The sequence below is a fragment of the Diaphorina citri genome, unplaced genomic scaffold (genome assembly GCF_000475195.1).
Source record: "Diaphorina citri unplaced genomic scaffold, Diaci psyllid genome assembly version 1.1 scaffold33, whole genome shotgun sequence".
Lineage (NCBI taxonomy): Eukaryota > Metazoa > Arthropoda > Insecta > Hemiptera > Psyllidae > Diaphorina > Diaphorina citri.
The window spans coordinates 416003-443320 of record NW_007377470.1 but is presented as its reverse complement, the minus strand read 5'-3'; the positions used below and the strand labels follow the sequence as shown (position 1 = coordinate 443320).

The 27318-nt window shown below is 36.2% G+C and overlaps 1 protein-coding gene across 1 annotated transcript; it reads right to left on the bottom strand.

The window, feature by feature from the left end:
• Nucleotides 1-306: 306 nt before the first annotated feature.
• Nucleotides 307-26660, bottom strand: LOC103511532 (serine protease inhibitor dipetalogastin-like). Its single transcript, XM_008476259.3, has 6 exons — nt 26638-26660; nt 22012-22187; nt 7661-7808; nt 3821-3982; nt 3256-3399; nt 307-2685 (listed from the first exon to the last, which is right to left on the bottom strand). Exons 1-6 carry the CDS (start codon nt 26658-26660, stop codon nt 2454-2456), a joined length of 885 nt encoding a protein of 294 aa, XP_008474481.1. The 3' UTR covers nt 307-2453.
• Between the last annotated feature and the right edge of the window lie 658 nt (nt 26661-27318).

Genomic DNA, 27318 nt, shown 5'->3' with positions numbered 1-27318 from the left:
TTGTTTTCTTTTATTATTTCTTTGGATGTACTTATTTATGAAATGCAATAAAATTATAAATTTAAAAAGCAATTAAATTAAATTCAATTAACTAAAAATTATTTTTATTCTATTCATTTTAGATTGTAAATTTTCAGCCATGTATTTTGTTCTTAATTTTCTCCTAATTGGAAATGGAGAAAAGAACTTTAAATATAGGTCCTAGAAGAGAGAACAAGAGATTTTGAAAAAGAAAAGTCATTTACAAAATTATAAAACTTTTGATTTATTTAAAGAATTATAATAAAGGTAACTTAATGACTATTTCTTAAAAATAAATAATGAACATAATAAAGAAGAATTTATTATATAAAATACATAAACAATCTGCCAGAGAGTGCAAGATACGATGATAATCTTGATTAAAGTACAGCATTGGATCCAAACAGCCCTACCTATCATACTTAGTCAGGCAAATGGATTTGAATAGCTTTACAATAAAGCTGTAAAACCCCGTAGCTTTATTCCTTGTGGATGCCAGCTTAGAAGTCAGTGATTTTATACACCTATAAATTCTACCTATTCCTTCACGAATTACGATACTGTTCTAGGTAACGCTTTACATTTCATGGTCTAACTATAGCCAGTATTGTAAAGGTTTTGCGTGGCCCATCTTTAACAATTTGAATTGTTTTGATCACAAAGTTACACAAGAGAAGTTCCACAGAGGAAGTTTTGCTTTCAAGTTTTGTTTCGGCGAAAGTTATATTCAACAGGATTATAAATAATAGATATTATGCTGCAGATTAACTCCGACATGCAAGAAACTCGTTAAAGAAACTTCGCATTGGGAAAATAACGTTTCTGTATCTAATATGATGATACGGAACATTTTTCTCTTTACCAGAGACGTGTACAGGGGAAATTTTCAAGAGAAAAACCTATTTTTGAATTTGAAACAGCCACAGAAGTACACTGGTCGTACTTAATAATACCTTTCGAGTCCTTGGGATGATACACGAAAATCGAATAAGACTCACATGAAGATAGGAGTTCATGTTTAATGGGATTTTTCGTTTAGCTTACCGAAACGGAAGAAAAATCTAACCAAGTTTTCCCGAGAACGCTCCGAGAACGTCGGGGAAGCATGATTGGACGCGTTTCATCTTGGTTACTTTACATAAAAAGTGACCTAACTGTCAAATTTGTATCACTATATTCTACCTACCTACGTATTATATAAGGCTTAAAATGCTTCAAAGCTGCTCGTATTACAACTTTTAGAGGTCATAAGTTGGAGGCTTCTACAACTGATGTGGCCAATTTATTCCAGATGCTGGATTACTTAAAGACTTTGTACCTATAATTGCACTTGTACTTGAATATTTGACCTTGGGAAGTAAAAGCATCAAAAAGTACTTCTTTTGAAGAATACTTGGAAATTTTTTACAATAAATCATACTATTGCTAAAAAGTTGTCTTTAGAATTTACTTCTATACACACAATACATAGATGCTACATACTAAAGTCTTAATAATAATTTATGATAAATATTTTAAATACAAAACCCTAAAATTATAATTATTATGTACAAATAAATAATTTATTTTGAGAGAAGATAGAAGAACTGTAAAAAAAAGCTATCCCATATCTGATTGGTCAAGTGCCGAAAACAAAGGTTGATAAGCAATAAGATAGGAGATCCTATTTAAAATATTCAGTAAATTGATTAAAAGTGAATGTGATAGCGGAAAAATTATCAGGTAAATCCATAGACGAGTTCTAATTGATTCAGGACAAAGGTAGAATATCTACCAACAAGTTTACAAGTAGGTACCTACATATATATTTTTCGTTAGGAGAAAATGAAAGTCTCTACAAACACCTTTGTAGAGACCTACAAACACCATAAAACAATTCCCCTGATGGATGGTTCCTTTCTGCATGTTATCATCGGAAATAAGGTGAAGAGGGACTGAGGGGTTAAAAAGACTTTTTAGTCCTATCTTGGCAGAATATCTTGGTCCTATCTTGGTCTATTATCTCTCACAACAGCTCTATCTCTCTCGGCAGTGGAAAGTTAGCATAGCAACACAACACCCATCATTTCACCCAAATCTTTACTACTCCAAACTCAAGTCCAACGTTCTTGACAAGAAGGATTGAACCCGCGCCCTCCTGATTACCAGACGAGCGCCTTTTGGGATACTATACTTATTGCCCAAGTACCGATCTCAGTGGTGCAGTGACTTTGGGTCTGGAGGTTGGTTGTTCGAGTTCTAGCCAAGTCATAAGATTAATCTAGAAATCTAGGTGTAATCAATGATTGGGGAACCATATCAAATCATGATGATTTGATAATTGGGCAAGGATATTTGTGACAAGCATATGCTTAACACAATTTTTCGTTTCCTCCTACTGCCTAGGCAAAGAATGGCTTGAAGAAACTATCTACAACTGGCGGGAGTGACTTTCAGTACAAGTAGTTTTTCGGCTCCTCCGTTGGCTGACCACATTGCCCGTGGTATAACTTCTGGACTAGAGATCGAGACCGACAGTTCTCCATCTGAAGGAAACAGTCGTTGGAGTAGGTCTTGTTGTCCGTGCCACAGATCGGATCGTAAATGGTGGGACAAATCCGGGCGCAGCCCTTAAAGTGGAACCCTTGCAAACAGCGCTTGATGGGGACCACGTAGACGTGTTTCCTGGGGAGAGAAAATTCAAGAAATTAATAATTAGGGAATTGAAATAATTGAACATGTGTGTAAGAAAGAGGTGACTGCAACCATTGAGGTCTTATCGTCCCCAAAATCGAAGGGAGAAGAAAGACAGGACAGGAGAAAGCCTACCGTAGCCATTCTGAGAACGAACCATATCTGTTTAGGATAAATTCCGCCCCGGGTGGGAATCGAACCCGCGACCTAGCACTTGCAATCCTCCAAGCCAACTAGGCTGGCATTACCTGACGAACTACCACTGTTTTTCCAGGAACAACAAAGAACAGCGGGAAGGTTTTTAGCGGGCATAGACAATAGGTTCCTTAAAAAAAAAAAAAAAAATCTTGGTAAAAGGTAAATAAAATAAAACCTAGTAGGTACTCCTTTAAGATATACACACACTTATCCGACACGGGTACGTTCCGTCACCTTACGTCACCTTAGTAAACTACATTGTGTTGAGGATAAAAGTACATCACTACACCACCGATCCGGGCATTAGTTATTTAATCAAAAGAGTTTTAACATTAAACCTACCTCCGGTTAAGGATTACTTACCCACAGTTCTTGGACTTCATCCTACAGGCATTGCTATAAATGTTTCCATCTGACCCACAGGTAGGTTTCGACACTCTCCAGCAAGATTCTCGGCAATGTCTTGTAGTCTGACAATGTCTCTTGCTAACACGCACTACACCTTGTCTGGAATAAGGGAGAACATGGGGAAAGTTAGTTACATCACAAATGGGGGGTCTTTTCTTAGAAAATTCCATTGTATGGAGTCCAGGAGGATTGACAGAAGGATCTGTAACTGCTATTATTAAGGTCTTATCGTTCCGAAAGCCAACAGAGAAGGAAGGCAGGAAAGGAGAAAGCCAGCCGTTCCGAGAACGAACCTAATCTATTTAGGATAAAATCTCCCCCGGGCGGCAATGGTGCCCTAATTAGAAATTTTCGGATCACCATCGTTATCTTGAAGCTAATCAGCCATGTCTATCTATTCACCTCTAGCATTGGATTCGTATAAGCTTAGCCCGAATTTTAGGGCTATTTGCCCCTACACCTAAGCCTCGGAGTGGGCTTTTTGTGTGCGATGTGTGAGATACCCCTTCTAGGTACTTACCCACAAGTGAGCAGTTTCATTTGGCAGTTGGTTTTGTACACATTTCCATCTGAACCGCAAATCGGACCGTCCAGGGGAGCTTGATCACAGTTGACGGGACAATTCTCCCGGTGAGCTGAAATGTTGTTGCACGGACCCAAATGAGACAGCTCAATGCCGACCCTGAAACAAAATTCAATTCGATTACCTATATTAGTAATTAATTAGGTATACCTAGCTTTATTATTTTGTGAGAGACCATATTCAATCCAGGTCGGGAAAAAGAAGGGTAGGTATCTCTCAAATGTCATATCAGATAAAACAGCCGTATTTTACCAATTTTTAGTGATAGCTTTTAGCTAGGCTAAATTTCTAGACGGATGCACATATTTTCATCCAATGTATAGCATACATATTTCTAGACATGGTCTTCACTTGACTGGAGTATAGCACATTGCATACTTTCAAGATTTCAGGGGTAATTCATATAAAATATTGTGCTTGCTACCGCTGTCAGCAGTTCAGGCCTTCATATTGTAGTCACTACCTTTTAATCTTTTGTGGTTACCTTTGCTGAGAGCAGAATGCTTCTGATATATCGGGTATAACACGAAGAATAAATTAAGAAGGTGGTAATCGAAGTAAGTACTCAATTTACATTTTATTGAAACATTCCCTCGCAAAGCTTTATCACCTGTTTTTCAAACTAGGTTCGCGTAGATTAGGAGTCAAAGGGGCCATGCCTAGTCAAAGCCAGATTAGTGAGAACTTGGCCTTATCCTACTTAAAAACAACTCTGAGAAAGTATTTGACAAGAGAAACAGAAGAAAGTTAAAAAAACTTTATGGAGACAATATTGGCAGAAGCAATGTTCCTTCAGGAGTGTGTATTGTTTGAAGTCTATTTTAGGTAAAATGTAAATCAACCCGATCAGGTATTAGAACTTGTTTGAACGATATAATAACGAAGAATTTACATTCTTTTTTGTTAGGGAAAGAAGTAAAAAAAAAGTGAGGGAATCGAACCCGCGACCTAGCACTTGCAATCCTCCAAGCCAACTAGGCTGGCATTACCTGACGAACTACCACTGTTTTTCCAGGAATAACAAAGAACAGCGGGGAGGTTTTTAGCGGGTTGAGCAGACAGGAATGGTGTCACACAAGGCTGGCATTAATTCGTTCAATTAATTTGAAAGCGAAACCACATTCATTCCCACCACTTACCCACAGTTTTCCCGTTTCATCTCACAGGGACTCTTGTAGAACTTGTTGTCACTCCCACAGACGAATTCCCTCCTATCATCACATTGATGGTTACACAGTGCTGTAGTGGGACAATGATGAAGTGGGACTGGGACCACTTTTTCGCCACAGGTCGACTTTTTCAGATCACACTCGGACCTGATGAGATACAAAAGGATATTATTGTAATTTAGATAGTGTTATAATGGAAATACGAAAAGGAGCTATCTGTGCCCATGATACAGTCGTGATAAATAACGCATGCAAAATTACAGACAGAACAATAAATTAAATAATAAAATGGACTGGACCAAAATCTGAGTGTAAATTTGCTGAACTATTGGGTTCAACAATTTGATTAGGTAGGTAGGTAGTTGAATTTTAGCTTTTAACCAATCAGATCGCTTAATTATTAATCTTATTGTTACCTTAGTAAAGTTTGAATTCTATTTAGATTGTAGTCCCCGCCATAAAACGGAAATTTAATGTAAGGCACATTGCATACTTAGAAGTTCACAGGGGCATGCAGTTCTTGTTATTTATAATGAAATTCACGTATTGTGTAAATTACTGTAATTTATGCTAATTTGACAAGCGTGCTACCCTGACAACATCGATGGTTGGGTATTTGTTGGCCTTACGATATGATACATGACGTACCTACGATATATTGTAAAGCCAACAGTTACCTAACCAAAAATGTTATTGGGGTTTAGATAAGGTACTTCTAGGATGAGCATTTTCTTAGGTTACATTCCTTTTCTATTTGCGACCAAAGTGAAGATTGCTCAAGATGGCTTCCCAAGTACAGTTACCGATGAAATGAAAATAACTCCGTTTATCTTACCCAATAGTGGATTTTATCTCTGGATTTATGGTCTTACATGAGCAATTTCATTGGGAGGAATTACAAGGGACCAGCATGTGATTAGAAGCTACTTACAAGGCTGTATTTATGGTCCCATTTTCTCCTAAAGGAGGCCCGAAGACAGCAATTTTTTATTTTTCAAAGGATTTTTTTCAAATAATCTTCTTCTTCTTCTTCTTCTTCTTCTTCCTCTTCTTTTTCTTCTTCTCTTCTTTATCTTTTTCTTCTTCGTTTTGTTCTTCTTCTTTTTCCTCGCCTTTTCCCGTGTACAGAAGGGGTCGGCGTTTTTCGTCAGCCTCTCAATCAGCCCTGGTGGTTGTTTCTGAGATGACATTTTGTTTTGGCTACAAATTTTACAAGTGGACGCCCTTCGCACTCAACCTTTGCTATTTCCTAAGAGGAATTTCAGGCTGGTTTACTTCCTCTTTAAAAAACCCCCGTCCGACTAGCGACTACCCCTGTTTAACGTCTCCCAGCCAGACTTTTATTCTTTCTTAAATAATATCAAAAAACAGCTGTTGTGAGCAAGAGCCCTTTGTTGGAGATTCATAGAAGCCTAACCCATCCTTTAGGGCTGTCTGGCCCCTACACCTAAGCCTCAGATTGGGCTTTTTGTGTATGGGGTAACTTTGTTGGAGATTGCACCGCGGGCCCAGCTAGGCTATGGCCCTGACTGCTCATACAATCCTACATGAACCGTATATTGCCGAGATTAATAATCTAGGAGCAGAAATCATGCTCTTATAATTGAAGATGTTTACAGAACCATTTGCATCTTGATATTGAAAAAATCGGAATAATCTACTTGAGCCCGTGGAGACGTTAGAATTATAATAGTGCCTTTATAGTATAGGGTATTCCTGAAATTTTTTCCTCTTACGCTGCCTACAACATGGCTTAGCTTTATTGCACTTTCTTTGAATTTTTATTTCTTGAGCAATGCGCGTTCACAATTCAGAGTTCTAATCCAAGGCCAAGTCTAGCAAATTTCAATAATTTTGCCTGCAGTATAAATAATGTTCTAATATCAAGTACAGGTAGAAAGTTTAATGTGCCCATTGACATCAATAATCTGTACGTAGGTTCAATACTAGATTTAAGTAGAAACATAACTTTTAACGGCATAAGATTTTACCATTTTTATTGCAAGCTGTTTTATATACACCTGTATTCAAGTGTGTCTACACATTTCAGATTTCATTCAGTGAAATAAAATTCATTGCTGGGGCGATTTCGTATTGATATCTTTTATTCACAAGTGAGGGCCAGGCAACTCAAAGAGATAAAACGTGTAAAACTGAGGAATTAATGACTTTTGGTAAGTTTTAATCGCGAACATGAAAGCTGCAGAAAAAATAAGGCAAATGTGGAGCTTTCTAAGCCCCATTTTCAGCAGGTTTAAAAGGAAATACATACAGAGCTACCCACACAACAGTGGCACAACTTTAAATGATTGTCATTGTAAAAGGCTGTAATTTTATAGTCTCTTACAAATTACTCACCTACGAAGGAATTTTAATTGTGTTAAGCATGAATGCTTGTCGTTCCCCGCTTTTTTTGCATTAGTTTTTAGGTCATAGTTAGGAATATAAAATTGTAATAGTTAGCACAGGGTAAATCCTGTTTATCGTATAATAAATAATTTTAATATACTACGCTAAATTCTATGACTTGACTTGGACTCGAACCACCAACCTCCAGATTGAAAGTCCACCGTGCTAACCACTGCACCACCGAATTTGGTTTACTCACCTACAAATTTCCAATTGCAGCATACATCTATTCAGATAGGTTCTGCCGTCAGTCCCACAGACAGCGTCCTTCTCATTACCACATTTATGTTCACAGCTGCCACCGTATGATCGCAGGCAAAGCTTCTGGTCTTCAGCAACAGCCACACCTGGAAACAAAGAAATGTTGGACAACGTTGAAACATGATCCGGGAGATGGATGGTGTATTTCACTAATGAGAGATTTCACCAATGGATAACGTACGTCACATGTCATATTGTAAGGCCAACAACAATTTCCCAACCATCGATGTTGGTAGGGACGTTAGGGTAGCCTTTTTTCGGCACTTGAGAAGCTCATCAATCACAAAGAGGACACGAAAAGTTATATCCAATTATGTATTACAAAGGTGCCGTTTTTTTCATTTCCTTTGAACTTGAAATCGTTATTTTTTCCTTATCAATTAGGTACCCAGTTGTAAGATCTGGGTCCCTATTACCTCCTCGAGCTGTAGCTTTACATTAAATACACACGGACCTAATAGCATCATGCTAATAAAAGAGTAAACAAGATAACTAGATTAGGATACCATGAGTTCTAGGATAACACACAATAATTATTAGTTTGACCACCACACGCAGCGCTAGTGGTCACGCCAGTTACCACAGACCTGAAGACCCTGCAGGAGAAATGGTCCTCTCTAGAATGCTGAGACCCTGTTTTGAATGATGCTTGACCCTTTCATGAATAGGTAGTTTAGAGTTTCCCTCTGTGGTCAACATGGACTTCTTATAATAATGAGACTCTTGAGTGGAAGGCAACCACTAGGCGAGGTTAACACCTTAGGCGTTCTCTACCAGCTAACCCTTAGAGCTCCATTATTATGTGGTCAAATTCTCAAATAAAAGAGGAACCCACGCCCTCCTGTTTACCAGGTGAGCGTCTTGACCACTAAGCCACCGAGGCAGGTCTTAAAATCTAAACTAAAATGTCTAAATTGATTACACAAAAAATCTCGGAACGAGAGACGAGAGTGAAAGGGTTAAGTTATGATAATGATTTTGGTTTTGTCTGGTGGTTTTTCAAGATCTAGGTCGCAGCTTCATTTCTCTCATTGCATGCTGGTATTGTTTATCAATTCCTCCTCTTTCCTTTCGTAGACCCAATGTGACTTGTACTATTTTGTGACTTCCTATTTTTTGGCCCGATCGGTACAAATTTTTGTCGATGGTGGGATTCGAACCCGGGACCTTCTGCATGGCAAGCAAGCGCGTTACCACTGGACTAACCGTGCCCCAAGATTCCCCGGTATTTTCAAATCGATTTATCTCCGGCTTCGGAGATAAATCGATTCCTTATTTTTCCTGCTCTTTGACTAGTTCCTCATTTTTCCTGCTCTTTGACTTTGAAACCTAGCCTAAGTAAGCGCAACTGGTCTATTTTAGCACTTACCCACTGTTGGTATAATGGAACAACTTGTTCTAAGCTGACAGTCTAAATAAAGCACTACTTATACTTACCCACAGTTGAGCATCCTCATTTCGCACTCACTGCTGTACACATTGCCATCAGAGCCACAAATGATTCTCTCCTTCTCTCCCTCGCAGGATACAGGACACGCTATGGCACCGTTCTTATTTCTTTCCTGGGACATACAGAACGCCATGGGCCCGATCGAACGACCCTGCACCGCGCGGGACGGGCCCTTTTTCTGAAATTCTTCGTTTTGCAATAACTCCTAAACAGTTTGTCCATTATTGATGTAATTTGACAAGCGTGCTACCCTGACAACATCGATGGTTGGGTATTTGTTGGCCTTACGATATGATACATGACGTACCTACGATATATCGTAAAGCCAACAGTTACCTGCCTCATTTATTTACATCAAACATAAGTACATACATAGGTTTAACATTGAAAAGGATGGAGAAAATTATAAATATAAAAAAGATATTATTGGTAATAGCCACCAAAGAGGTTGCCACTAAAGCCACCAAAGAGGTCTATTTGCCCAAAGTCTAATTTTACATTGACAGTAACACTTGTAAAATACTACAGGTCACAGGAATAACTGATAATTTAGCTAGGATGTCGAATATAATCTAACTTGAAAAATAAATAATTGATAATTATACTTCTGTACTTACAAACCATATTAACTGATAATTTAGCTAGGATGTCGAATATAATCTAACTTGAAAAATAAATAATTGATAATTATACTTCTGTACTTACAAACCATATGTAGATAACAAGATAACTATAACAGATTCAGTCTAAAAAAAGACCATTTAGCTTTGGAACAGTCCACTACTTTTGGTTCAAATTTTATCTTTCAAGATCAATGCATCAACTTCCTAGAGTAAGAAAGAGGCAATAAATGGAAAATATACGATCGGCAATCTTGTTAATACGAACTTTCATTCCAATTGCTTCATTCATAGGTTTGAGAATAAAATCCGTTAAATATAACCAACACGGAATTAGCTTAAGCGATCGGATTAGCTTATTAAAGCTTATAACTTTATAAGTAAGGAGAAGCAGTTTTTTTTTTACTGCGTAAGATTGTATTCTATTATATGCTAATTGCCATTAACAGCGAGCTTTTTTTAAATATATGTTTATGTTTTCATGAATACTGAAACACGTTCTACGTATGTAAAGCTGTGAGACTATTAGGTGAACCGCACTCCATATTATTTCATAGGAGAAAGCAGAAACACCATCCACCAGTAGGAACAGCTGATTGAGAAATCATAGCCTGATCGTGGAAGATTTGGCGAATTAGTTTTAGGATCGCACAAAACGGAGAGAAAAAGGGAGACGTTGAGAATATTGGCAGGATACTAATCAAACTTAGAATTACTAATCGAACCGGGATAGAAAAGAAAACCATTATGTTCCGACGATTCCCAAATTGAAACTTAAAATTTTCGAGCTATTTTAGGCCCAACAATATTAGAAGGAAATTTGCCTTCGATTTATATAGATAGGTATTGTAGACTAGATTAACAAATTTATGGATGAAATGTGCAGAACCCTATCAATTTGGCAATACTTATTCGACTCTAGTATTAATTTTGTTTTAGGCAAACAGATACAGAACTACTGAATATTGAATTCTGTACTTTTAGGGACCATAACTTCTTATTATGTAATGTATTCTTGATTTAATTCATTTTTCATAGGTATTTCATTTTTATTTTCAAGATATGTAGTGATTTTGTATTTTCTTTTAATCGAACCGGGATAGAAAGAAAACCATTATGTTCCCACGATTCTCAAATTGAAACTCAAAATTTTCGAGCTATTTTAGGCCCAACAATATTAGAAGGAAATTTGCCTTCGATTTATATAGATATTATAGATAGGTATTGTAGACTAGATTAACAAATTAATGGATCAAATGTGCAGAACCCTATCAAATTGGCAATACTTATTCGACTCTAGTATTAATTTTGTTTTAGGCAAACAGATACAGAACTACTGAACAAATCCATCGGAATATTGAAGAAATCATCGAAATATCAAATTGCTCAATAGAATCATCAACATACGCATCAACGTCATCGCTAAAGAGGCGTGGGATGAAGAAAGTTTTTTGGGAACTTCAGCTGGTTCAAGAATATCTTGGCAAAATGCGTGACAGAAACTTTTAAAAAGTAAAATCGGTTTTATTCCTCACACTTGTGTTTAAATGGCTCACATGTCTACTGCCTCATTATGGTTAATAGTTCTGATAAAATAAAGGCATAATGATCACCTATTATAAAATCTGCCTGCAGGCTTAGCTACGCACATGTCTACTGCCTCATTATGGTTAATAGTTCTGATAAAATAAAGGCATAATGATCACCTATTATAAAATCTGCCTGCAGGCTTAGGTACGTTTTTAGTGTGAGAGAAGTGAGTCATAACTGATTCAGGGTGTTTTATGGCGAAGATTGACTGAATCGAACTTCGTCAAAATAGTTAAAACTCAACAATATTTCTTAAATTCTTTCAATTAAAATCTATTTAGTTGAAATCATTGTCATGTGATAGCTGACATTTGATTCTTAAACTTGAAAATTATAGCTGTAACAGGAATTGCTATAAATTTGATCAGTTTATGGCGAAGATTGACTGAATCGAACTTCGTCAAAATAGTTAAAACTCAACAATATTTCTTAAATTCTTTCAATTAAAATCTATTTATTTGAAATCATTGTCATGTGATAGCTGACATTTGATTCTTAAATTGGAAAATTAGCTGTAACAGGAATTGCTATAGATTTGATCAGTTTCATGAGCTTTTTTCTTTCTTTAACAGAAAACATGAGTTTGAACTTTGTCCTAAAGTTACTAAAATTATAAAATAAAATTAATAAATTAAATAAAACCTTTATTCCTTTTGTGACTCTACGAGTACTCTTTTTTACAATCGTCTTTAAATCTTAGCTATAGCAGTGCGTGTTTTAATTCTATTGAACATCCAGTTGAAACACCCATTATAAAAATTAATAATACACCTGGATAGACTAGACATCTTGGAACTTGTACAAATTTCACTCGGCCAAACTCAATATTCACTTTCTCACAGGATTTCGTGTAAAAATGGAGGAAAAAATCTCCGGCAAATTCATCGTTCGAATTTTGAAATTGTAGTGTTAATTAGGTACGAAGACAAAATAATTGTTCCTTTGTTCCAAGTCTTCTATAGTAATGACTTTATTTTTTCCACTTTTTACTTTTTAACATGAGGAAGTTTTTACAGAACCTTGTTTCAAGTTTACTTACCGGTTATTTTCTTCGCAATTTACTTAATTACGGCTAAAGACTTGCAGTTTTGTGTCCCAACATTTCTCACAGGATTTCGTGTAAAAATGGAGGAAAAAATCTCCGGCAAATTCATCGTTCGAATTTTGAAATTGTAGTGTTAATTAGGTACCTACCTACGAAGACAAAATAATTGTTCCAAGTCTTCTATAGTAATGACTTTATTTTTTCCACTTTTTACTTTTTAACATGAGGAAGTTTTTACAGAACCTTGTTTCAAGTTTACTTACCGGTTATTTTCTTCGCAATTTACTTAATTACGGCTAAAGACTTGCAGTTTTGTGTCCCAACATACTTGTAGTACGAGGTTACATTCCTGACAATTTGTTGAGTGCATATTTATGACATATTATACGGACGCCCTGGTATTCGTAGGGAATTTGTCCCGTTAAAGAGGACAGTGCAAAGAGCAAATGGACCAAGGTGAATGGATGTCATTTGGTAGAGTTCACTGGCGGTGCCATTTCAGTGATTTAGACCCATCTTGAATCTTTGCCATCATAAATAAACCCATGCAAGCCGGTAATTAAAACAATCAAGTAATCAAATTTATTACGCGGTGTCCAAAATGAACCTGGTGAGAATAAGAGGTGCAATAATTCACAAGCAACAGAAGATAATGTTTAACTTTCTTCTTCTGTTTGAAATTTGAATGGTGAGAGAATGGAAATCGCGAGAGTGATAAGGGGCCAAATATAAGATTTAGGTATACTGTTATCAGTAAACTGAAAGAAGTGAATATTGAGGAAAAGACACGGCTAATTAAGTACTTCCAATGAATTCAGCTCTAAAATTTCCGATTAATTTTGGGGACACTGAAAAGATGTCCAAAGGGCCCTATTGTCTGAGGCACAGAAACCAGACGATTAAAAATAAACCTATTGGGAGATATGATTCTTGTTATACCCACAGAAGTTTTAGATCTCATACTAGAAATTCATGCATGGATGGAAAAAAAAATATTTCCCAAGATTTTAACAACTCACCAACTCATTCTTTTACACATAAAGTTATAATTAATACCCATTAGAATACCCAATACCCATATATAGATTACTTACAGGCTAAATAATATTAGTTAATAATTCCCATAGATTTTCTCTCAGTAACAGCAAAAGTTAAAATTAGATCAACCATACTTTCGCTGGATATGGCGATAAACCTCCATAAAACCGAAGTATATCTTCACCTATAGTTTTGGTATGGAATTCCGAATCATAAAAACAAACAAATAGGATGACTTCAAAGTTTGGTAATAACCTAATAACGCATGGTATTTTGAAGAATCTTCAGAAATACTACAGGTAGGTATCCTGAGTACGAGTATTCCTATTCTCAGAATACCAAAACTAGTTTTGTCAGCAACGAAGCTGTGATAGTATTTATCGGTTATTTTTAAATTTTGTGTGCATCATTAGATTTAATGGTTTGCTGATTTTAAATCATTTTTATTATTTCAGTAGGTACGAGTGCCTTAATAAACCAAATTATTTCACACGCCAGCGCAGCGCCAGTACTAAGATTCATCAGTAATATTTCACCCAAATTCTTTTCTTTCTTGTTATCATGTTGAAAATTTTTGCAATGTTTATATGGAGTTTATATTCCGCAATGTTTAGGAAGATTAATTTGTAAAATATTTTAGAGTACCTTAAAGACCTCCAACTTTTAAAGTAGGACATATAGGACACGGAGCTCTTTAAGGGTAACACATCTAAAGATTCTAAAGAGGACATTAATGAAAATGTTGGTCATTCTAGTTAAGCCAATCGCCAAATTTTAATGTTTTTAGGAGGCAGGAAAATTTACCAATGGCAAGACCAAGTAAACTAGAAGACACTAGAAGGTACTAGTAGCAATGGATATGTCTGGTTGATATAAGAGAGAACAAGATGGATTGAAAGCTGAAAGCTATTTGTTCCAAGGAATATAAACAGCACACCAAATTCCTCCCGAGATCACTTTAAAGCCAGGTCTACTCCATGATTACAAAACCAACTTCTAAATTGAATACGTCTCAAATTTGGTAAGGTCCAGAACGAACGCGATTACACATCAGACCTCCAGGTAGTCCTGCTTTCAATTAGACGTAGGAAATGATTAATGATTCTTCTCTTCTGAAAGGGAAAGTACAGGAGAGCTCTCAAGTCTAGGCACTTTGACGGGTCGCAATGGATAAACAACTGGAGGGCTCTCGACCAACTTTTTGAGTTTCGTTTATGTTTTTAGTTTGATAAATACAAGTTCGGCCATGCCTTTTCCAGAAGTTTGGCCATGCCTCGGGATGAACTAGCGGGCTTCCGGAGCGAAGCGACGGAATTCAGCTAGTCTTATATTATAAGAACAAGATCCATTCACTCATTCACAGTTCACATTTCACATTTCACACACTGATCGCTCTATCTCGAGAACCACACCACCTAGAAAGCTGAAATTTGGTAGGAATATTCTTTTTATGGTCTAGGTGTGCAATAAGAAAGGATTTTGCGAAAATCTACACCGATCCTGAGATATGATCAATTTTTGATCGCTGAAATCTCCATAAGAAATACACAGAGTGCAGAGACTGCGGGATAGAAAACTTTTCCTCGCTCGCCTAATATTTGAGTTTCGTTTATGTTTTTAGTTTGATAACTACAAGTTCGGCCATGCCTTTTCCACAAGTTTGGCCATGCCTCGGGATGAACTAGCGGGATTCCGGAGCGAAGCGACGGAATTCAGCTAGTATAAGTATATAAATAATGCATTGTCAAGATGAAACAAAAACAGTATGACACACCAAGCACCATACAACTTTCTTATAGTTTTGTCGATTGCGAAATGAGATTGGTGAATTTTGAGAGAAATTATCGTGATCCGTAGAATATAAACTGGAGAGCATTGATTTCAGGGAGGGTATTTTTTTACTTTGTTGTTTCTAGCTGTAGATTTTACTCATAGGTGCAACAATCTGTTGGAAACTACCAACACATTTAAGATAACCAATATTACGTGACATTAAAAACAAACTATAGCTTAAGAAGACATGAAGAATAGGTTTGAAATTTTACTATCTAGCTTTCCAGAGATTAGAATAATCCAGGACCACAATTGAAACCACTGATACACTCCGCAAACGGAGAAGACAAAAGACGATAAACTAACATTACAAACACCGTGGTACCATAGCTTCAGGGAATGGGAACAGAAAACAAAGGCACGTTCGGAAGGAGTTCAAAATGCATTGCAAAAAGTACAAGTATATCAAATGGATGAGAAATGGGTTACGGCTAAGTTTTGCATTGGGAAAAGGAACACAATTTTGACACGCTTGATTTCATCTTCTAACCAGGTTACTGAGAAAGACAAGTACACAAGACGTAGCATGCATATAAACCATCTAATACAATAGCGAGGAATATTACTACAATACCTAGGCAAGCACATCTGTAGGAGCACGTAGAGTTTATGCTAAACTTGTGTGCTTCCATGTGATTTGTGACGAATGCAATGTTACAAAAAGTGATGAAATCTTCTATGACCACCGCTTGTCTGCTATTTGTCAGCAGCAGTAGGATTACCATCTAATCTTGAACAAGTTGGCAGGGAGCCATAGTAGATGATTTTGCAAGGATTATTCTTCGAGATTTTAACATATTCTGCGTTCAAAGCTCAGACTTAGAACTCAATAAATTATTATTATTATTAAGCCATTGAGTTGCGCTCATTAAATTAAAGAGTTGGTACTCTAATTTTTGACATCAACTGTATCTGTGAATTTAGAAGTTGACCTAATTAAGAGTTCCCATGCATGGATCAAAGTACTTCATATAGGAAAAAGAGGAAATACAGCAGTCGTATCACATGTCTCCCATGTATCACAGACTAACCTGATTACTTGAATCATTGAGATTAGCAATAACTAATCGCCTACATTTGGCACCAACTACCAAAACCAAATACCTCAGCATCTGAATAACCAACCGCACCGGTACTTAGATTCCAGTATTTCTGCTACCAGTCTTAATCAGCAAGAAATAGTAACTCAATGAGGCGGTCTCATTTGGTGATACTTAATGGATATGTTGGCAATACCGGAGAATTTTTGCAACTTTTCAGACTGACACACATCTTAACTAACCCAAGGATAATTTTTCTGCCGCGGATACAGGGTATTTCTGCTACCAGTCTTAATCAGCAAGAAATAGTAACTCAATGAGGCGGTCTCATTTGGTGATACTTAATGGATATGTTGGCAATTCCGGAGAATTTTTGCAACTTTTCAGACTGACACACATCTTGACTAACCCAAGGATAATTTTACTGCCGCGGATACAGGTATCTAACTTTAGAAAAAGGAATCAGGGTAAAGCGAAGTTTCAGAATCAAATTGCAAAAATATGTAAGAGATAGGTTGAGGAAGAGCTTTTGAGACATGGCAGAAACTAACATCAGTGAACCTGATACCTGAACTATTAGAATTAGCAGAACTACTTTTCAGGTTCAGTAGAACATTCTGCACACTAAGTATGAGAATTAATCGTAAAAGATAAGCACCTGCAATTTTTAAATTGATGCCAACACATTTTCTATTCCCAGTCTAAAACGAGTAGAATACCTACCTATATGCTGCCACGAATCCACACTACAGATATACAGTTTAACAACTAACAACTACCTAATAAATATGATCTAATTGTTTTCAACTTTTGTTTTCAAGCTTCAACTTCTCAATAGTAGAAAGTATCGACTTCATTCATCCAGCTTCTAATTTCATGAAATTAATAAAGTATAGAAAATAGAGCTCAATAAAAACAAAATTGTTAAATGCTATAAAATGGACAAGGACTTAATTTTCCCCACGGAAAGTTAAAGTTAATAGGTAATGGTGTTTTTGTTTCCAAACTTTATCAGTAGTTTCAATGATTTTAATTAAATTTTCGATTAATAATGATTCTGATTTGTCCGGTTTTCTTCGTCTTCTAATTGTTAAGATTAGTCTGGAACTCAACATGCGGAACATTTTTGTGATATTTTTCATTGATAGCAGAGGTTATGAAAAATTCCCATCTATTGTTCAAAACAATCCAATGATGATCATTGAAAAAGTTGATTCAAAAACAATAACTTTTACTATTAGCAGTTTGATAACTTGATTCATTCAGAGACAGCGGGGATCCTTCAAGTTCAAGTTTTCCATTTGTTTGTCTTATCAATCTTCCATGAGCAAGGAAGTATTTCCCATCTTAAATGTCCCTAATTTCAACAGCTACCTATTTCTCTACATCTGACAAATTGGTTTTTACTGGCGTAGTATCTTCTCATCAGTCTTTTTTTTTTTATTATTATTTTTAAATTTTGAGGTATTTGACCGTATTTGTGATTTTTGTATGCTTGATATGTCTTCGCAACCTAAAGACATGACCTGCCCACTGTAAAATTTCAGTCCGATAATATCTCTGTAAAATTTCAGATCCGAATTATTTTGTGCTCTACGCTTCCTACTCATATCATATTTTGGCCATCAACATTATTTCTTAGGTTCTACCATTCTAGTCTGCGATACTTTCGTTTTCTCAGTTTGCGCAAATTAAATCGAGAAATACACACGCTTGTAGTCTGAATCTGTAAATCAATCGATGTGACCCAAATACCTCTAATTCCAAAATTGTGAAAAAAAGAAATAGATACACACTTTGTTGTGAGCCAGGAAACAGTATATTTTCTTCTCATATCTAATATGATAATATTATGAAACCACAATGTTCCTGATGGACAGATTAGAATCTACAGAGAGTACACGAAATATTGGAAGATATCAGAGTCAGAGGCATACTGACTGAAAATAATAATGCTATAGTGAACGAATAAGTCATGAGGTGAAACAGACATAGTATTGAAGTTCTTGCCGGGTTCTTCTAGCTTTCTTAAGGGAAGTCAGGAAAAATATTGAATCCAAATGATAGGTAGGTACGATAAGTTGGATATGCCCGATGTGTAAGCACAAACATCAAATTGCTTAAGGAAATATAAATTGCTTAACAAAGGTTGAAATTGCTTACCTAGGCATTTTATTCTTATTTTATTGATACCTAAGTAAATGTCTCTGAATTAGTAGGTTGATCAGAAGTTCTCCAGAGGCTCGAAAATATTGATCTTAATTTCATTGATCTGCGAATTAAAGATTACGGAAGATATTATAGGTACCGATACTGGATACTATCTTTATCCTATTCAACTTTTAGAAGATAAGGACGGTTTGGTTCAGCAGTAACACGCTGTATACATCCATACGTAATAAGTTTAATACAATATAACAATATTGTATTTGAAGAATGCATCCAGTACTCACAGCTCACATATATATCATCAATATGATAAATAATATAATTTAAGAAACTGTTACATGAGGATGGAGATGTTAATACAGAGCTCAACGCTAGAGCACACAATACTTCAAGACACTGTGGATGACTATAGGAAACTGCTAGACATAAATAAGCATGGCGAGACATCAGTGAGTTGTCTGACAAATTAGGATAATGCTCCACAAGTCTTGTTTATGTCGTCAAAGACCTAAGTCAACAAAGTGGAATAATAGGTAATAAATTTATGCATTTGCAAAAACCACCTGGTCCTGCTAATTCAACAAAAACCAATTCAGAACAAACATTCATGGAATACAGACCAAATAGGTAGATACCTATATCAAGAATAATCTCACCATTCCCCAGAATCCATAAAGTACAAAAAATGTTCGCGTGAACTCTTCATGTGACAGTGAAGATCGTTCCAAGGAATTCTTTCAGTATTTCGGAGTACCTTCTTATTTTTAAGATCAAGGGTTACAAGGTTTGTAGGTTGTTCGTTTCTAATTTCTGTAACCACGGTAGACTTTAGGCCTGTTCTTAGCTCTACTGAAAGAATAGGGCTTTGTGATCTAATAATATCGTGTTTTGTGTTCATTTGAGTGAGGTTCCTTGAGGAGCTATAGCAAGTCCTTTTTTGAGATCTCCAAAGTATTGTACTAGGCAAGCAAGGGTATCATTCGAGTTCCAGTATTAGGTATACTTATATAGTACGAGTAGTTATGCGGTATTGTAGTTACTATACCTAATATACCTATCCAAGTCGAGTGAATAGTGACTACAATGTATTCTCACCTACCAAAATTTGATGATAATATCAAAGCAATATAACAGGAGAACTGAATGTTACATATTTTGTGTGTAGTGAGCACTTGGTAAGTGGCATCTCCACTAAGGGGCTAGAAATGTAATGTTTTCTTAGAATGAATTTCTCTTCAACGTTCCTGACTGCAATGATTCTCTCGTCGGTTTTAATATTTTCAACTCTCATTTGAAATGGCTCATTAAACTGTTTGATCGCATGTATAGGTTCGAGTATTTTGAGCAAGATGAAAACTTTCATTACAGTCTCATGTTACCAAACAAGCAGTAAAAGTTCTGTCAATATGTCACTACCTCTTAAGTAGTCACGTAAATCTAGGGTCAAACTTTCAAATATCAATTATCTTTTAGATAAACTTTCCTATCTTTAGCTTGACCTTTTTTCAGCTCAACAATAACTTCAACTTCAGATCTGTTGAACTTCAGATCTTCATGCCAACTTAATTTGAGCACATTTATTTCTTCTGTCTTGAAATACTTTCAATTTTAGCCTGGATGCTTAGAGTAGGTTCCTAGATAAGTATTTGTTATATGGAGGTATTAGCCAGCAGAACTTGGATCCTCTTCACTTTTAGTTTCATTTTTAACAGTGCAATAGAAATTATTTAATTAAAAGTGTCCAATACATATTAAAATTGCATCTATAAAATTCGCATGCTGATTTCAACCCATATTTTACACAAGATAGTAGTTTAGTTGGTAGGTATTTCGCTATGTACGAGCTATAGAGCTTTGTTGACTTGTTTTCTTTTCTCAACGTTCGTTTGAGTCTATCTTATCAAAAACAATACCTAAATGAAAGGATGTTAGATTATTAGACAAGAATGTCACCATAACCGGGGAAATCACAAGTACCTATCTACAAAACACACTTTGTAGACTTGGAATTTCCTTTTATAACCAAAAATAGCAGGAAGATGGAGTTGCAAAAATAGGAGATTAGTCAGCAGACACAGCAGGTATGTTTCTAGATATGCCACGTAGTTATATGTCTTACAGCTTTGGTCTTCAACTAGAAGACACTATTTATCAACACGAAGACCCTTGAGATGGTAAAAATCTATACGTTTGACTTACTTAAATTGAGCACTCGATCATTTCACGACTTCAAACTTTTAAAGCTTACAAATAAAAGCACATGTGCATATGAAACTTTCACTAAGTATAGCTTGCGTCTGTGGCTTTCTCTAAGTACCCACTGCAGAAAAATAATATATTTTATTATTTCTTAAAAAAAACCTTTCACTTTTAAATACGAATTTTATTATGCTCCATTTTAAATACTCAAGTCAATAATTACTCGTATTGTGGGTACTTGTACCCAATGTTTATATGGGTGGTAATTGTTCTAGTTACTCTTACAGCTGTAAAATTTATTTAAAAGTTCATTGCCGGTAACCTGCTTTGAAATAGAAGTTTTGCAAGGGCTATTAGTGGGGTCCGTATTAGATCATTATACTTAGTAGATTTGAGATAAGGCACCTGATCTCAGAAGCTACTCCAAATCATTTGAAAATACCTCGACAGAAAATCAATCGTACTATTTAACCACTCAAGAAAATCAATCACTTTGAACCTCTTAACTCTTTGTCTTAGACCGCTAAATGGTAAATAACCAAACGCGAAATTTACTGTCGCTTTGAGAAATAAAGAAAAGTGTTAGAGTTCCTTAGTTTTTCCCCCTTCAAGATCAAAGAAATGTGTATCTCAATCTCAGTAGATACTTAAACTACTGAAGAATAAAATATAATAGCTATGCGCTATGATCAGTAATCACCATGCTGGAACAATAAGAACTGTGTGTTGACTGAAAACGCTTTCAGCAAATCTGGCGTGAAATTCAGCACTCAGGAACTTGGCACTAAGAGCTTTGGTCATTTCACGTACAATGCTTCTGAAGAAGAAACTTTGGTTTTTATGACGCGACGGGATTATAGGGAGCTTTGAAAAATGGCGTAACATGTTCAATTCTTATTACTGTAAGTCCAGACAAACTTGTACTTTTCAATATTGTGTTAATAGTTTTGCCTAGGTATGTACCTGTGTACCTATATGTCGAGTAAAAAAAAGGACCCAACAGACTCCTAGGTATTGGTATTATGAGTGTTTTTTTCCAACTGGAAAAACGAGACAGACAAAGTCTTTAATTATTACAGTTTTAAAAAGATCTTCCCAGTAACTTGTGATTTTCTGGACTTTAGTACCTTGGTTTGTACTAGACATTTCGGGTCATGCCAACTTCAAGGTCAGAAAACCACAAGATTGTCAGTTAAGTGTGATTGTTGGCAAATGAAAAATGCCATTTAATCTTCCCAGTAACCCTTAAACAGGACCTGAGGTCTCCATGGACAATTATGTCCTATATCTAAAATAATGTCCTACCTTTGCCACAAGTTTTCTTCTTCAGTTCACAATCGTTAGCGTAGATAACGCCATCTGTGCCACAAACTGGAACTTCTGAACTCCCCTGGGGACAAATTCGGGGACATGAATTATCCCTGGCAGCATGAACATCTAGAACAGAAAGAGGGGATGTTAACGTAAAGGAAACTTCTCGTCTTGTACAAAATTAATTCAACAGTCAAAAGAAAGAAAGTCAAATAAAAATTGAAAGAAAATCAAATAAAAATTGAAGTCAAATAAAAAGTCAAATCTCTATTATACAAAAACAACAAGAAGCCTTCCTGTCTTGAGAGTGGCTCCAGGCCTAAAAGATGTTGGATCTTGACGAGTTCCCAACCAGCATGCATTAAGTCTAGTCCAGTCCAACTTGTTCGAACTTTAGTCGCTCCAATCCTGGGTTGAAGCTTGAATCGTTCATAGGTACCCTTCAACTTGATTTTTATGGTTCAATGCACGACCTTCATGATACCTATCGTCGCTTTGAGAACAACACAGTTTAAAAGCTGTTTTTTGGTTATTTTTGATTTTTGGGGGAAAGTATGCGATTTATCTTTCAATCTGATCGTAAAAAAGACGTACATGTGGACGTGAAATTGTGTAATGTTTCTGTATTGTGAGTTCCGGGATTCCGGGAAAACTGTTTCGTTTGACGTGGGATTGTGGAAATAACAGACATGAATGTACCTAAAAACGTACTTTTCCTGCCTCGCTGTTGTAGTGGTCAACACGCTTGCCTGGTAAACAGGAGAGCGTAGGTTCAATCCCAGCCAAGGTATAGAACTTCGTCCTCAATATAGTTTGAGAATTTGACCACAATAATACGAGTAGTACTACCCTACTGCTGGAGTAAAGGGACTTTTCGGTCCTTCGTGAGCAGAAAAAAAATCCTTTTGTTTATAATTAAAAGCGTGTAAAAAATATAAATTCGAGAAAAAATTGGAAATAAGCCGTGTTGTTTTCGCAGCGCCGATATTCCGTATTCAATCAGATGGTCGAAGAGTCCGGTGTGTAGTAGTTAATCTGTTATTAGAACTTTTTTCCTGACGAGTTTATAATTAGCGTCAGGGTTGGCGGATTGGTGTGTTCTCTTTGAGATCGATCTGAAAGATTTCTGGCCGACCGGCAGACTACTGAGAGAAGAAGGAGACGGAGAGGGTGGAGAAGAAGAAGGACAAGAGCAAGACAAGGAGAGGAAGAAGAAGATGAAAAAAAAAAAAAAAAGAAAAAGAATACGATTATAAAAAAGGAGGATTTTTTCTTCATTATTCTCTATGAAGGCAGAAATAACTTAGTACCTACCTATACCTACTTCTAATAAAAAAGTAGTTATAGAAAGTAATAACAATTTTGTTTATATGTTATATGCATACTTTTCTAGATCATTTTTTGTGCGTACGGAAACATACTCGCATGTAGAACTTACCTACATACTCATAAGTGCGTTGAAATTGTTTCGATATTTTTATGCGTTCGGATAAATTAAGCCATAAAAACCTTTACTGCCTATAAAATTAACAATATATTTTTTTAATCGCTGATCGGACGTAATAGCCACTCGGTTGCCTTGGTTACCGAGACAATTAACCATGAGAAATTCGGTGCCTTCAAAACCAATTCGGTTTATTTCTGATCAACAAAGTGTCCCTTGTGGCTAATTATGTTCCGGTCTGAGGACTGTAGGATGGGAATTGGGATAACGATGTAGATATTGGATCATACTTTCTTAACCTGGATTGGTTTACGGTTGGTTCGGAGATTGTCATGCGGAAGAGCCGGGGTTCGACTACGCGTGTTGACAGTAGTGTTTCTCGTTTTTCGATTAGCTTTTTATAGGTTTGCTCGTTGACCTTGTTGATTTGTCTTCAGGCCTATGAAATTTCATCTGAAAATATTTTTGATCTTTTATTAGTCATGACAGCAGAGCCATTTTCCAATATCAGTTATTTTTCTATGACATTGTCACCACTGGATGTTGCTACTCAATAGTCCTTACAAATGTGAGTGCACCCCGATACCAAGCAAAATTTCAGTGAGTAAACTTACAACTAACAGGACAAGATAAAGTAAACTTACAACTTACGGACTGTAAGGAACCTATAAATACATTTTCCAACAGTTAAATTAAGACATTCTTGCAAACTTCAATAAGAAGCACAAACACTCAGATTTGCATTAACGGCCATGCCTTTTCCACAAGTTTGGCCATGCCTCGGGATGAACTAGCGGGATTCCGGAGCGAAGCGACGGAATTCAGCTAGTGTTTACATAGTTACAAAATTAGGTAAGGAAAGAAAAGCTAAGATCCATTTCAACCTATAATATCAGTAAAAGTAGTTGTTACCCAAATAGAATAATTCCTTGAAATTCTACCATTAAAGTAAATTCTAGCTTTTTGACACAGCAAGAGGGGAAGGAGGAGGAAGAGAAAGTAGATAAATATTGATGAATAAGACATTACCTGATGGTTAAGACACGCGAAGGCTGTCAATGAAATCAAACTCGATTAATTAATAATAGATAACGCGTATGCGTATGGTATTTTGAGGAAATTTACTGATAACTGAACGATAAGTCTATGAACTCTATGAAATAATACGAATAGGTAGCTTACCTATTACTTATCAGGAAAAGGAATGGGTAGAAAGGAGTTCGATGAAATTTTATCAAAACTCCATATAGTCTAGGATGAATGTCCTGTTATCTACTTTTATAGAGACTAAAGTACAAATAAATTGTGGCGCTCACAACAACACTCAACACTACGGCCATGCCTTTTCCACAAGTTTGGCCATGCCTCGGGATGAACTAGCGGGATTCCGGAGCGAAGCGACGGAATTCAGCTAGTAGTAGCATAAGCACACAGATTTACATTTTAATAGTCTGACATAAGACGAGAGTATAAATGCAAGATGCAATGCTATTCTTGCGAAATTCCATGGCGAATGTAAAAGTGATGTTAACATTCTAATAATCCCACGTATTTGCAAATAATGCTCGTTTGTTTGATGTTTTTTTCCTGCTTTTTTTCTAAGTTAAATCGATAATGTTGTAATAGTAATGCAGATTTGCGGGCAGATCTTCGCAGAAGTCAAGAGATAGCATAATCTGTTTCAACTTCCTAATTGTGGTAGCGTGATGGGAGCTTGTGTGAGTGCATATTGTGTGTGCCTTTCATTTCCTGTTGTGAGGTAAATACTGAAAGTGGTTTCCTGCCTTGGTGGCGTAGCGGTCAAGACGATCGCCTGGTAAACAGGAGGGCGCGGGTTAGATCCTAGCCGAAGAACGGAATTTTATCCTCATTTGTTTGAGAAATTGGCCACAAAATAATGGAGCTCTAAGGGTTAGGTGGTGAAAAACGCCTCTGGTGTTAATCTTGCCTAGTGGTTACCTTTTACGAGCTATCTCAAGAGTTAGAGGCTTTGCAATCTTTGGCCAGTTCTTACGTTATAATTAGAGCTGGGCAATGTAGCTATGTTTTTAGCTATTTGTATAAGCGGTGTATGATTATATTCTTGGTTAGTTATTATTGAATAATATTCTCTTACAACAGATTAATCACTGTCATTTCATTTTACATTTCTTTTCTCTGAATCAAGATCTTGTATCTCTAAATAGGTAAGATAAGTAATAGCTAATCGTAGATGCCTAAGAATTGCAGAGTTATGCAAGTAATTCCGTGAAAGAAAGAGGTGTGAAATGTCTGCAACTCTGCATACTTGCATTGATTTCAAATTGTGGCTTTATACTGAATGTGTTTTTGGGTTAAACCCAAAGAACTATTCTGTTGGAAGCTATTATCCGTTTCATCTAAAAAAAAATCCAGGTTTGTCAAATAATTTTACTTTAAGCTTGACTTTCGCAGACCAAGTGGTCAACAGGATTGTGAACTTCTATGACAAAATTTCTGCTATCGAAATGTTTCCCAACTGTATGCATGTAAAGTTGTAAAGGCTCATCTTGAAATATTGTTTACATGATTTCAGAGTAATTTAAATCTTTTCTCAGTATTGTTTCAAAAATCTTTGACAACCTAGTTATACAAACTCGAGTTGCACTCAGCAAAGGTCAAATACCTTTGAATCGGAAAGTAAAATATGCTCGTCACAAAATAAAGTAGGCTAGACTTTCTTCTATTCAGAGGACAGTGAAATTGCTTTGCCCAACTTGGTATGTCTGATATAAAAGATGTGTTGAAAGTTTTCTCGCAATACCTTGTGTAAATATTCTATTGTCATGAATAATAGCCTCAAGAGTCAAGATGATCGCAGGCAATACAGAATAATTAATTTGACTTTGACCGGTATTGTGGTTTCGTAGAAAAATAGAATTATTTGACACCGTAGAAAGTTTCTTCTGTCTAGTTTCTATCATTCTGATATAAAATCGAGCTTGTAGAAGCTGTCAATGTGTCAGCAGTTATCAATGTTTTTAAACCACTTTTGAGCACTAATACAGATGTTAACCTACCAAGTAGAAAGATCAAAACCATGCCAATGGCATTCGCTTGCGAAGATGTAGACAGATACTGTCGTATTTATTTTATTGGCAGCTAAAAACTGAGCTGTTGGATTGCATTGAAAAGTGGATTGGATAGATCGATCTTACACTACTAAAAACACTTCTGACATTTCTAACGCATTGATTTGATCTCGGATAAAACGTATCTACCTCACTTATTTAGTTCTACATGTTGTTATAAAGCAAGAAATATCATAAATACTAAATAAGATTTATTCGTAGTTATAAAACTATTTAAATATTTTCTTCTTAGAAAATAAAAGTGGAGGTGGTGGTCATTTGGTCGTACTGCCTGAAAATTGCATCAAAAATCGCCTGAAAATTGTCAGCATACACTTGCAGCATTCAAAAAAAAATGTGCTATTTTTATCGTCCAACTGGTTTCTAATGTGTATAATTTCCAAGTTTTGGTACCCACTCTAATAGCCAACCAACGGAAAGAATAACCGGATATGATCAAGTAACATATTTTTTTCTTAAAACAGGTATTTGGTTGTTTACTCAATGACCTTGACCACCTGATCACATGATGTAAAAAGCGACCGAATCATCTGATCTGAAACCGCTGACCAGGTCACAAATTTAGAATAATTATATTGATTTGATTTCGGACAGTGCTTTTAAAAGTGCTATTTTATTTATTAACTAGTGGTTGACTCGTCCTTTGTACGGGACCACCCGACCACCACACACACGCACACCACCACCACGCCCACACCCACCCACAAACCCATCACACCACACACACACAAACCCATCACACGCACA